Source organism: Camarhynchus parvulus, chromosome 6 (genome assembly GCF_901933205.1).
Source record: "Camarhynchus parvulus chromosome 6, STF_HiC, whole genome shotgun sequence".
NCBI lineage: Eukaryota > Metazoa > Chordata > Aves > Passeriformes > Thraupidae > Camarhynchus > Camarhynchus parvulus.
In genome coordinates this window covers 15,288,493-15,301,922 of record NC_044576.1, presented here as the reverse complement: position 1 = coordinate 15,301,922, position 13,430 = coordinate 15,288,493, and the positions used below count along the sequence as shown (strand labels likewise).

General features: G+C 42.0%; 1 protein-coding gene across 7 annotated transcripts in view; it reads left to right on the top strand.

Moving 5' to 3' along the window:
• The first annotated feature begins 1,784 nt into the window (after nucleotides 1–1,784).
• SEC24C (SEC24 homolog C, COPII coat complex component) overlaps nucleotides 1,785–13,430 on the top strand; it is a 37,585-nt gene continuing 25,939 nt past the window's right edge. For 3 of the 7 annotated variants that reach the window (XM_030950816.1, XM_030950814.1, XM_030950811.1), the window contains exons 1-3: nucleotides 1,785–1,836; nucleotides 9,279–9,481; nucleotides 12,427–12,513. In XM_030950816.1, coding sequence (XP_030806676.1) covers nucleotides 9,307–9,481; nucleotides 12,427–12,513 — 262 coding nt within the window. In that variant the 5' untranslated portion in view covers nucleotides 1,785–1,836; nucleotides 9,279–9,306. Of the gene's footprint in view, nucleotides 1,837–1,933; nucleotides 2,578–3,938; nucleotides 4,008–9,278; nucleotides 9,482–12,426; nucleotides 12,514–13,430 lie in introns of those variants that run through there. The other 4 variants (XM_030950813.1, XM_030950812.1, XM_030950818.1 and 1 more) reach the window with 4 other exon arrangements.

The window sequence follows — 13,430 nt, the reverse complement described above, 5'->3', positions numbered from 1 at the left end:
ATTTTCAACTCTATCAGATTGCTCAGAGCCCTGTCCAACGTGACCTTGAGTGTTTCCAGGGATGGGGCAACTGCCACCACTCTGGGCAGCCTGTCACAGTGCTTTACCAGCCTGGTAGCAGAAATTTTTTTCCTTATATCTAGTCTAAATCTACCCTCTTTTCATTTAAAACCATTACTCCTTGTCTTGTAACTATAAGCCCTACGAAAAAAGTCTGTCTCCAGCTTTCTTAAAAGCCTCCTTTAAGTATTGAAAGATCACAATAAAGTCTCCTCAAAATGTTCTTTCAGGCTGAACAACCTCATCTCTCTCAGCCTTTCTTAATAAGAGAAGCCTTCATCCCTCTGATCATTTTCTTAGCCTCCCTCTGGACCTGCTCCAATGGGTTTATGTCTTTCCTGTGCTGAGGACCTCAGAGCTGGATGCAGGTCTCTGGATGGGGTCTCACTAGAGTGGAGCAGAGTCTTTCAGTGGTTTTTCTTTAGGATCAATGCAGACATGACCTCCTAGCCATCCCAAGCCAGTGGTTTTTCTTTAGGATTTTTCTTCAGGATCATGACAGACACAACCTCCTAGCCATCCCAAGCCAGGGAGTTACACAAGAGTTAAAGTCCATGTTCCCCCTTTCCTACAAGGGATAAACCATAATTTTCTGTTAAGGTTCTGAGGAAAAGCTTACCCTTACCTCTTCCTTATTCTGCATGTGCTTAGCTCTCAGTGACTAATATCCTTATACCATAATATCCAGAGGATGTACTCTTGCTGTGATGCCATTGCTTGGTTGACTACTTCATTGCCACTACTATAGCACCACTCATCCGGTGCCATTCATATTTCTGGTGGGCACAAACCAGCACAATCACAGAATCATCAAGGTTGGAAGAGACCTTTGAGATCATCAAGTCCAACCATGCACCCAGCACTACCACTGTAACCCCTAAACCACTAAATCACATCACCCAGCACCAGACTCTGACGCCTCTTAAACACCTCCAGGTTGGTGACTCCACCAAATTCCTGGGCAACCTATTCCAATGCCTGACCATCCTAACAGCGAAAATGTTTCTAACATCTAATCCGATTCTCCTCCGTCTCAGCTTTAGACCACTTCCTTTTGTCCTCTCTGTAGCCACAGAAGAGACCAGTCCCTACTTCACAGCAATCTCCTTTCAGGCAGTTGTAGAGGGCGATGAGATCACCTACGAGCATCCTCTTCTCGAGAATAAACAATCCCAGGTCTCTCACCCATTCCTGTAAAACAAGTTTTCTAGACCTTTCACGAGCTTGTTACCCTGCTCTGGACACACTCCAGCATCTCAGTGCCCTTTCTGAAGTGAGGGGGCCAGTAGAGCCTACTGAAGGCAGTACTTGAGGTGTGGCCTCAGCAGTGCCGAGTACGGAGGGACGATCACTCTGCTGCTGTTGGCAGGGAGTGAACAACTCTCTGCACCTTGGTGCAGAACTGGCCCTGGTTGCTCCCCTGTCGCGGTCTTTCACAGGCCGCTGGTGGGACAGGCGGCCAAGGGCACCGTGGTCAGTGGTGATCGCGGCTCAGCAGCCCTTGTGGGCTCAGTTCGGCCGAGCCCCGCTCACGCCTCAGTGCCCGTGGGGGCAGCGCGGCTTTGGGCCGCGCGAGCAGCAGCCCCGCAGCCCTCCCGCAGCTGCAGCCGCTGCCCGCCCCAGCCACAACGTCAGGGGCCGGGGCCTCGCAGCGCCTGCGCCGCATCCGGGCCCCGGCGGGCGGAGCGCGGACGTGGCAGCGGCAGGCGGGGAGCGGCGGGGCGGGGAGCGGCGGGGCGGGAGCCGGAAGTGGGCCCGGCAGTGGCGGCAGCGGTGGTGAGTGAGGCCTGAAGGGGCTCCGGGTGGCCGGGCCCACCGGCGGGGCCGTGCGGTGCCTGCTGCGGGCGGGCGAGCGGGTGGGCGGCATTGAGCCCGGCACCGCGCCCGGCGGCCCGGCCGCGGCCCGGAGCCCAGGCGGTGCTGAGGCGGTGCCGTGGCTGCCGCTTCCTCCTCCGCCGAGGCCCGGTGGCGCCCGGTCGGGTGACGCGTCGGGCCCGCCGTGCTGCGCGCCACGGGAGGCTCTACAGAGCCCCGGGGCTCCCCGGAATGCGCCCGGCCGTGAGCGTCCGCATCTCCCGCGGCCCGGCCGGTGCCGGCGGCCTGCGGGGCCGGGCTGGCTGTCGGCGGGGCCTGCACTTCCAGTGCCTGGGCTGCCCGGGAGACCCGTCGGTGTCCCGGTGCGGTGCGGCGACACCCGGCGGCTGCGAGTCGGGCCGTCGGTCCGGCACGGAGAACCGAGTGCTGCTTTTTGGTCGGGGTGCGCCGCGAGTCAGATACCCCCCTCTGCAACCTCTCTAATCTCCTGTAATCCGCGGATCCTTCCCCTGGCGTTTGTGCTGCGCTGTTCAAGCTTTCATTCATTCGAGCTTTGCAGAGGATGGTCATTCCTGGCGGAGATCTGGCGACTGAGATTGGGTGGATTTGGTAGTAAAACTTAGTGGTCGCGTGGTTGTGAGAAAAGGAAGAAGGAAAGTAAAGGAGATGGCATGATCGAAATACAAGTGTAGTCTTGAAAAGGTGGTTATGCAAGATGGGACTCTTGCTTTCCATGTAGATGGCGCTTTAAATGTGTTCTCTGTTGTTGGAATTTGTTTTCACTCTTTCTGAGAAATGCTTTTGATGGAGTATGGTGAAGCTTATTTTCCTTTAGTTTGTTTGGTGGGGTTTTTTTGGAATGTATTGATTTCTGAGAGGGACTGCAAAACCATCCAAACTGGGCTGTAGTTGAAGTTCTTTTTAAACTTACTGGCTAATAGAAAGTAGTTGCTGGGACATAAAAGAATAGCTTACACCTATGTCAGAAGTTATCCACAGGAAGTAATGTTTATATTTCATTGTCATTGAAAATACATATTTTTTTTTTCCCGGTTTGGTACTCAGTTGATTGTTAGCTATTAATGTGATAATTCCTTAAAAATATTTCTGGATCCATTTCTGTTACAGGATTATTATGTAGTCGACTTTACCAAATGTTGTGAGGAATGTTGGACAGAAATCGCTATCTGAGGCATAACATGCAAATTCTTTTTTGTTGTTTTTTTACAAACAGTGTAAAAATGGGAGATGACTATTGATTTTGTTTCAAAGTCTTTGTTTTTTATTAATGTGAAGTTTTCATGAGTAAATTTAGGGAACTCTGTCTTTAACATTGTTTTTCTCTTTCCCACAACGTTCTCCTAGTTAAGGGACAGATAGAAATATATGTAGCCAAAAACTTGCAAGCTTTCCTCTTTAAAGGAGACTTACTTTCAATCACATATATACACTCTGTGAAAACATAAATATTTCTATCCATTTTTATGTGGAACAGGTTCTTGCTAATGGAACTACCCTTTTTGGCTTGCAGCTGTGCAATTCAGGATTCTTTTACTGTTGTAGACAGAGTATGAAGAGGACATCAATATAAAGAATATATAATTGCTTCTTAATATGCTGTGACACTCACTCCAGGTTTTAATTTCATGGCTGAAAGCTGACTTATAGCAGTGAACAGCTATTTAAAAGATTATTTCTTTGATGAGTGGTTTGGTGCTTGTACTTCTTTGAATGTTTTTTCCTGCTGTGGTAGGACTATGTTATCTTCCTGTAACACTTATTATCAGAAGGAGGGTCAAAAGCCAAAGGAAGAATTGATGGTTGGCTAAAGAAGGGCAAGGTACAGAGTCACCAACAGTAATCAACAACAAGGTCTCTGCAGAAGAGAGGTGGATGTTTCTTTTTCTTTAGATTTGAAAAGATGTGTTAGGAATGAATTGGGAAGATAGAGCTTGTTTTATATGTTCAGCAGGATTCATTGTTAACATAGAAAGCATTAAAAGGCAGTATAAACTGGAAGTAGGTATTAGGAAAAGCTAATTGTGACTTTTTGTTCCTTGCAGGTGATGGAAATTGTGTAATGTGTATTTGTGTAGAGCAAGTCAGAGCACAGAGATGGCCAGTGTTACAATGTATGTGAAAAAAACTTCTTTTTTAGTCCTATTCTATGTATTCCCTTTCTTCCTTCTGGCCTCTTCCCTAAATTTGAAACTGCTCATGTAGCTTTTTCTAATCCATTATGCTTGTGCAAGATTCACAGAAATGGTTCAGATTACTTCACTCATTGTAACGTCTGTACACATGTATGTGGAGGTAGCTAGGAAACAGAGGTCCTTCGCTGTGATTTTGTTGATGCTGTATTGTCAGTGACTTTTGCCTCCGTGGGGTTGCTCTTCAGAAGCCATGCTCATAGCAGAGTGTTTTTCAAATCTTTTCCTAGAGCTTTATTACAGTGTTAGAGATGTGAATCAGTCCCACTAGGAGACTTGAGTCAACAAAGTATAAAGTGTTCTTGAAGTAGAAATCTGGTGGTGATGGCAGGGGTTGGAAGTATTGGTAGTTTTAAGGTTAGGTCAAGACTAAGCTGGGCTTTGTTGTATTCAGTTTTTAATCACTTTCACTCTTGTAACTTGTGTACTGTATTGTACCTCGCCCAGGATGATGAATCAGCCTTACAAAACTAGGTTTAATGTGGCCTTCTTTAGAGTAATATGGAAGTGATCCTAGCTTAGATTCACTTTGAAAACTGTCTCTTATACTTTTTGTGAATTGTTTAAACAAATGTTTCTGACAGTAACTCAAAATGCGTAGATAACAAGTTGAGAATCTGCAAAAGAAGGAAGAGAGAGTGCCACACATTACAACCAGATTGGAGTGGCTTCCAGTATTGCCTTTTGGGTTGGTTTGGACAAATGTGTGGGAGGCATTTGTTACAATGGCCTGGGAGGTTACAGATTAGTTGGCAGTTTCTGACTTCTAGGACACAAGTTTCTTTTCCAAGATTTTCTACAGAAAAAACCCCGCCCAGTAATTTTTTATATCTGAAAAGAACCAAGTGTTCCATGCGTGCTTGGAGAAGACCTAGTCAAGCTGTCAATGAAACAAAAGCAAGGACATTTCCCTTTCTGAAGAGTGTTGTTAGCTCCAGAGTCTAGGTCTTTGAAAGAACAGCAAAACCTTGCTGCTTCCAGAAAGTTGCCGAACAGAAACATTAAAACTAGTGTAGGCAATACTCTGAATTACTGGTGGTCTCCTTTTATCCCATCTTTTGGAAATAGTTTTGATTTTTGTGTTAAGTAAAATATTTCCTTCATGGCCATGTGTTTGACTTGGGTTGTGTATTCTTTTTGTTGTTGTAGGTTTGGGGTTTTTTTTAAGGTATCAGTCTCCTCAGAAGTTGAAACAAAGAGGCTTTTTCTTTCTCTGGGACCAGTAAAAAAAATTTACTTTCTGAAGGAAAGTAGTTTTGCTGTATGACTTTCCTTTAGAAAGTGAATAAGAACTGATGAGATAAAGCTTTTCACTTTCAAAAGGGAGTTAACAATGAATGCAGACTATAAAAAATGATGAATATGAAGTTTTCAGTGATTTGGGAGATTTGCTGATTGAAACAAGCTCATATGAATCACTAGGTTTTTTTCAAAGCATGTCATAAAAACTTCACTGTGGTCTGATTTGTTTGGATACTAAGTAATCTTGAAGCTATTGTAAAAATTTAGATATTCAGCACCTCCTACATTATTCCTGTGTATTTTCCTCCCATCAGTTCATTACTGATCCTCACTGCTTGTCTGTCTTGTACAGCAGCCTTCTCGTGTAATTGTGGCCTTGTAACTGTGTTGACCAAAACTTCATGGTCAGCTGCCTTTATACAGAGGAATAGGAAATGATATAGAGTGACTGCTTCCTGCTTTGCAGGAAAATTGTTTTTTATGGTAATGACCACTTGTCATAGTTTTTTTTTTCACTAGCATCAGTCCTGCTTATTTGAGCTTTTTATTGTAACTGCTGAGTGGTAATATGGTGTCCAACACCATGTGTCAGTATTATGTTTGGCTTAGTTTCAGTAATGTGTTGCTACGTGCAAAGGAATATCCTCAGCATTCTTATCCAGTGAAATGGACTGTTATCTCCATTTCTCTCTACCTGGTATATGTATTATTTCTGCCATTCTCCATCCCCCAGCCACCCTTCATGTCATAAGACAGAGCATGAAATTCTCCCTTTCTCCATATCTCTTCAAGTGACCAGGTTCTAATTTACACAGAGATGTTTTTTGAGTGGAAGCAAAATGAATGTTTGGTAGAAATAACTTGTACTGGGGAAAAGGGAAAACAGACTCACTCAGTGACAACTGTCTTCCACCTTCTTAGAGGTAAATACTCTTGCTCCTGCCTTATGGTATTTCACATCAGTGATGATCAAGTGTGCCACAAGCCTTACGTTCAGAGCAAGTTGGGCACCAAAACAATGAAGCAGCCTTGTCGACAGCTTCAGCACTGGACTTGTTCCTAAGTCTCCCTCCTTGACCCTTTGCCAGTGTAGAGAAAGCAATAGCTTGTGCTGTGGTGGAGGTGAGCCTGTGCTGGCTGGCACATGGGCTGGCTAAAGGTCTGAGGTGTATCTGTCTTTTAGTTGGGACACTGAATTAGAGCCATCTTGTTTGTGTAGCTACTTTTTCCACAAAAGTGTAGGAGATTATCTCAAAACTCTTTTCTTTTCTGTAAGATATGCATTAAATCAGCTCACCTCTCAGTTTTGGTATTGAGGAGAGAGCAACAAGCTACAGATATCACCTGCTCAGGCAGGAGGTACTGATATTCACATGAGGGAGGGAAGGCTGAAAAAGGAATAGTAAAAGATCATCAGATGAGATTGCTGGTATGCACTGACAGCAGTAAGTCACAAGTGGTTTACAAGGGACGAACTTGAGTTCTTATCCTGTTGTGCTTTAGAAAAACAGGAGAAAAAGCATGAAAGATTCATCTTCTGCCCTGTAGTAATTCCTAGTTCAAGCATTAGATCTGTTCAGGGATTTCTGTAAGTCTAACTTGTGAAAAGCGTCTTAGTGGTTATAGCTCAGGAGCTATCCTGTGGAATACTACTACTCTGCAGCTCTTCCTGGAGGAGAGACCTGTTTGCAGGAGCAGTGACTAGAAACCAGGTTTCTCATCCAATCCAATAAGCAGGGGCAGGAAGAAGAGAACACAGCCCTCCTTCCTTGTCAGAAAGCCCTGCCCAGATGTTCCAAGATGTGCAGGTAGAAGAGTCCTCTCATTGTGTTTTTCCTTGCCTGTACTGCCCCCTTTGCAGGAGGCACTCTCTTGCTGTACTGTTTGTACAGAACAGGAGGTGGCTGCGAGCAGGTCTGTCATTCCAGTGTGGTCACACTGATTGCTTGCCTGGGCAGGAAGAGGTTAACCTTTCAGGGAACTTGGGAGGGGAGCAGGTCCCAAAGTCCAGACTTCCTGCCCACATGGCTGGTCAGGTTAGACTGTTTTGCAGAACTAAGTCAAAGGTAGTGTGGGAAACCAGAATTTTTAGAGATTACACGTTATAAACGTGACAGTAAGAGAGTAATCATGTTTAAAACCACTGCAGGCCGATGAAAAATTGTCATGCTCTTGTAAGCTGTTGCAAATTACATGTTAACTTTCAAGAGCAAATTACCTGTAAATATTTAAGAGGAGATCTTTTTCTAAACAAAAGCCCTATCTTTGCCTTTATACAGTTTGGAGAATAACAATGTAAAACTTAATTTATTTCCTTTCATAAAAGTTTAAAATCTCATTTCAGAGTAAGTGTTAGTAATCTTAGCATTGACATTTGTCATGTTTACTAGCTGTAGGAGGTTAAATGTAGTTTTTATGTTTTGTGCTAGCTTTCTTTTGTAAGTAATTAAATCTCTCTATTATGAGATATGTATTTTCCCTTTATGGTATATATGAAAGAATTTCTTCATGTGGGTGATTCTTCAGAGCTATAGTTCTTCCAGTAGCTTTGCTGTACAGCTATGGTGTCAGTTGCTGAAATAATTCTTTAGCATCATATTTTTGGTAATGTGAAGAAGCAATCTTAGCGTTGTTTGGCATGTGCTAATCAGAGTGTAGGCAAACCAGCTTGGAGCTTTTACAACTGATTGAGTTAAGCTACAGATTCCTGGTCAGGCTTTGCTTCTGGTGGCTGTTGCACCTCTGTCTCCTCTGTGTTAAGATTTACTTTGTATCTTTAACGCACAAGTTCATCATAGAGTTTGGAGAAAAATATAAGAGCAACATTAGTTATTTATTTTACTTTTGCTTTGCATTTTTATATAAACTGATGGTTTTTAGTGAAGAATTTAATTGCCCTAAACATGTTTCTTTAGTGTTAGCGTAGGTAGTCTCAGCTGAAGAGGCTAACAGTGACATGGAGTGTCCAGAGAAGTACAGGTGATGCAAAGAAACACACCATGAGGGAATCTACTGCCCCTGAAATAATCTCCTTGATTCTCCACAAATGAAAGGCACTGTGGGTTATTTGCCTGCTTCCTGTTGTAAAAATTGCCTGTTTGGTTTGGAGTCTTACAGTAACAGTTTTGGTTTTCTTGTTATAAAGCTAGTCAGTCTCTTTATACAGTTAGTTAGGGGAGTTGGGAATCTGTTGAGCAAGATTTCTTGCAAAAGTTTGCTAAGAAATGTCTCTCCTGTCTCTGACACTCTGTTTCAGGTCTTACACTTTGGTAAAACTCCTTTAGTGCCATCTTTGCCTGTAATTATTTTCCATTTTTAACACCTTTCCTTGGTGAAAATTTTGCTTTTGGAATATCTTTGTTTTCTGAAATGTATGTACATAGCAAGGACTTTAAATCATCTATTGCTAATAAAAAAGGCTATAGCCCCCTATGCTGGTCCAGTTCTAGAGTCCATCAAACACTTCAAGCAGCTGCATTTGTGGATGGTGGAGCTTGCTGTTTGTAATGAGGAAACATGATCGAGTAAACTAACACAGAGGTGACAGCTGAACTTATTCAGTGTTACCGAAGTGTTATGTTAAGGGATCACTCATTTATATCATGAAATGTATTTTCTGTTGGTCTGATTCTGTGAGGTGGAAGTAGTTTGAAAGGCTTCTCAGGAAGCCTGATAATAATCTGCTATGGAATAGCAAATGATGGTATTTCTAAGGTGATGATCACAGGTCTAACCAGTATGAAATGCTGACTAGAAATCATAGTTTCTGAAAGTACTGTTTTAAATAGCTCTTGTAAAGCATTTATCTGACTTGCTGTGCAAGAGTAAGTGATCATTCATGTTTTAGCTTCCCAAGTATCTTAAGATCTCACACTTATTTGAAAACAGTAGGGAAGCTGACCAGTTTGGTTTTATATCTGCTTAAAGTCATTTTTCCCCCCCTTTTTGCAGGTGAGGTTAGGTTGGGGATGTGAATACAATGAGTGTAAACCAGCAAGCTCACACGGGGCCTCCTTACGGGCAACCTCAGCCTGGATATCAGGGATTCCAGCAGCCTACCTACGGAGGACAGTCATTGCCAGGGGCTCCTCAGTCGCAGTACGGAGCTTATAATGGGCCGGTGCCAGGATACCAACAGCCAGTCCCTCCACAAGGTACTGCTCGGGCAATGCTTACTGATTGATAACCTGTGAATTATGGCGTGCGTGGAATTTTTGCTGTATGCTTACACAATGTCCTATTGCTGTATACAATATCCTATTGTAAGTTTTTGGGGTTTTTTGTGGTAGCGATTCTCTCTTTTTCTCTGTGTAATTTGCATGATGCTAAAAATCATGTCATCCCATATTCTGAGGTTATTGTGATGTTTCTTGTCCAGTTTAGTAGGGTTTACTCTTTTGGTAGGTCATAAAATTAAGATGTTGAGAAACAGCCTGCTTTTTTTCTCTATGTCCGTGTCCCTATGTTAGTGAAACACCTGACTAGAAGAGTCTTCCCAGTGAGGTTATGTTGAGAGGCAGCAGTTAGGGACTGTAACAGATTTATAATTGAGGCTGCCTTACATTATTATATAGAAAAATCTGCACTCCATCCTGAAAGACTGACATACAACTCTATGTAAAAAGCGTATTTCAAGCTATGTTCTCTAATGCCTTTAAATTCAATATAAAGTTTATGGGCATGGGGTAAGCTAATGTATTCTAGAATTTCGCTGATTCTGCAGGATCCTATCCCTTGTTATTTTTGTCTGTTAAAAAAATAAAAGTAATTCAACTTTTGTTTTCCTTTTTTCAAAAGAAAGTCTGACTCTGATAAAGAAGTCTGTGAGTCTTGGTTTTCAGTTATGTTGATTGCTTTGGGAAATCAATAGTGACTTTAACATTTGAAATGTAGAGGAGAAAATACCATTGCTTTGAATGCAAGTATGTCTGCCTTTTCAGATCACAGGAATGAATTCAGTTTTGCTGAAATAAGCACAACATGAACTTGAAAATATTTTTTTAGGTTTCAGATAGGTGTTCTATGGTAATTAGGACTGTGCTGGTCATGTTAATTGTCTCTGTTCCCCCCTGCAAGTACATCTTCAATCTTTTACAACTTCTCAAATTTTGTCTCAGACTCAATGAGAAGGACAGAACAATTGAAGTGCCTCTAGTTGTCTTGAAACTAACAGAAGTGGGGGACTGAAGTTTGGGTGCTGAATAATTGCACTGTTGGATTTTTGTCTAGAGTTAGTAGAGTAGCATAGTAAAAAAGTTAAGTGTGATGTGATAAAGAATAGGTTATTCAGGTGCTCCATCATCCTTTTCTTTCCTTAATCCTCTTCCTCCCATACTCTCAATAAATCTCTTCTAACAGCACTTTTAATCAAAGAGTTTTCAACTAATTTCACAAGGGGTTTGAATTCCTGTGAAAGTGATGAAAATCATCTCTGAGTGGAGGAAAGAAACGCTGCTTCGTGGGAGAGCAGAGGCAGGGCTCAGCCATTGAGAGCTCTGTCTGGCTGCTCGCTGTAGCCAACAACCAAATCGTGTTTTCTGTCCAGTGATTGGGCTTGCTTTAGTGAGGGAGAGAGGGGGATTCAGGAAGAACAAAAATTGCCACAGATTTGGAAAAGTTGCATCAGTGCAGCTATTTATTAAAAGAGGTTTTAGCTGTAACCAATGTGAAGAATGATTAGAGTGTTTGTGAAAAGAAACTGATGGGCATCTTCTGTCAGATACTTCAAGAATTTTCAGACTTCACAAGCCTGAAAAACATTGCTTTTTAAGGGAATTAACTTTTTTCTTCTAGATTATTTATGGTTTGCCTTTTTTCATTTTGGGACAGCTCCGTATACCTAGATACCTTGATAACATTCAAGTCTATACAGATTTTGTGCCAGTATTGATTGAAAGGTGGTGTGACACAGAGGACAAAAAGGTGGTCTCATTTGAACAACAAAACTGTATTGCACTACTCCAGTAGTATCTCATGTACTTTATTGCTATTATCAGGCAAAGGCCATCCACAGTTTGTGGGGATTTTTTTCCATCTTTTTTTCTGCGACCATCATTCCTGGGCTTAGCAGGCTGTATTAAGGAAATCTCAGTTGTCAGGCTGTGCATTTTGGACCTGCTGTTTAGGATTCCTATCTTTAGAAGAAAGAAATGTAAAATTCAGAGCCTTACACAACAGCCAGAGGTTGACCTGTCAGTGGCTGCTGAGTATGAAATCCCTGTGGAAGAGGGAGTCAAATGAACGTCTGTCATTATCAGAGACAGCAGACAGGTTATAGTAAAAATAGTGACAGTATAATAAAAATAGTGACAGTTATCCTTTCCACCACCACCTCCAGCACATTATATTTACTGCAAGTCTTTGTGGCAAGACCTATTGTAGCTGTACAATAGAGAGGAGAGAGAATTAATTTCAGAGGCAGAAATTTAGGAAAGACTGAGGGGTAAAGGGAAAACTGCCAGTGTTATTCTATAATTTCAAAGTAGTTGTCTTAGGGATTTATTTTTAAAATAACAGTTAAATTGCCTGGGGGACTGAGTGGAAAAATGTTGGGAGTCGGTACCATCCTTAGTCAGGGAGTGTTTTGCTACTGATTTATGTGACAAACCCTGACTCTAACAAAGTGGAATCATGGGAATGCTATGGCAGTGATGATAGTTGATGATAGTCTTTTTGAGGATCAGAAGTGGAGTGCTGTGGTGCTAGCTGAAAGTAGCTGCTTCTTGCTATGAGAATATTGAAAGAACCAGGACAATTTTGCCCCAGTCCTTTCGTCAGTCTATTGGTTTCCTTCAGATGAGGTTATGCAGTTGAAAGTGCAAACACAATTATCTGAATACCAGTAACCATTAGGCTGTAGATTGTTTTACATAGGCTTGCTTTATGAAAATGTTAACACTTGTATTATGTAAAGACTGCATTTGTAATATGTTGTGCATGGTAGAAGAGAAGGGGGTATAGCTTAAGGAACAAGGTGGTAGATGACATTAATTTTGTGTATGAGATACTTTCTGGACTGCAGACTGTTCTTAGCATTGGAAAGGTTGTCTCTCAGTGCTTTCTCTCAGGCTTCATTTACTGGTGTATTCTGTCTTTCCAGGTTACTTTCCTTCCTTGGGGTTTCCTTCGAAGGGCTCTCCTGTAGCTCTCAACTCTGACACTTCTTCTCTTGCACCTAATTTCATAGGTAAATGGTGTCCTTTCTGTGGGAGTGTTTGTGTTGCTTCTTCTGTGCCAAGTTCCCATTTAATATGGATACTTATCTCAAAGGTTGGGTACCTGATTGTTTAGGCAGAGGTGGGTGGGACATTTCCCAATCTATTTGTAGGCAGCATTCCAGAAGCATAAATAGGAATGAAGAAATAACCCTAGTAGAAATCCCTTATGCATGCAGATTCATAGATAAAACTTGTGACTAATGTTTTCTGAAGTCTGATTTTAAAACTTGAATTGAGCCATTCAGGTTTTGTCAGGTGCAATCCTTAGTTTAAAAGAATTCAGTCTCACCCTTGAGAGGGAAGGTGAGGTTTGAAATGATAGCATTGCAAAGAAGTAAAAAATCTCTGCAAACTACCAGGAGATTGTTATAGGAAGTCATGAGATTTCTGTAACTTGTGCTTTCGTTTAGGGGGAAAAAACAAGTCTTTAACTTCCTTGGCTATACTTTGAATCCAAGGTATATGTTAGGAATAATTATTTTTCCAAAAGCTGTGACTTGAAGAATGAAATATCTTTTTGCAACTAGTAATCAAAATGTAAGAAATGCTGCAAGAGACCATATTGTACTTTTCCTTTTATCAAACTAGTGATATTTTGGAAGAGCTATTTCTGGAGGTGTTGATTTGTTTAGAAGGGTGTGAAAAGACAACCATATAGGCTCAGGCTTTGAGGAGAATCACAGGCATTTCCCATTTTGCTGTAACGAGTAAGAACATCACAAAGATGTTGAGGATTTGTCGAGAATAATGAATCTTAGACTAATAAACCACTAGATAGCTTTACCTATTCTGATGATTTCTTTTTCAGTGACTGTTTGAGCAGTCTGTAGTAGGTGTGATAGAAGTATATTTATGATGAGGACTAGGAGACAAATACTTACAAAGC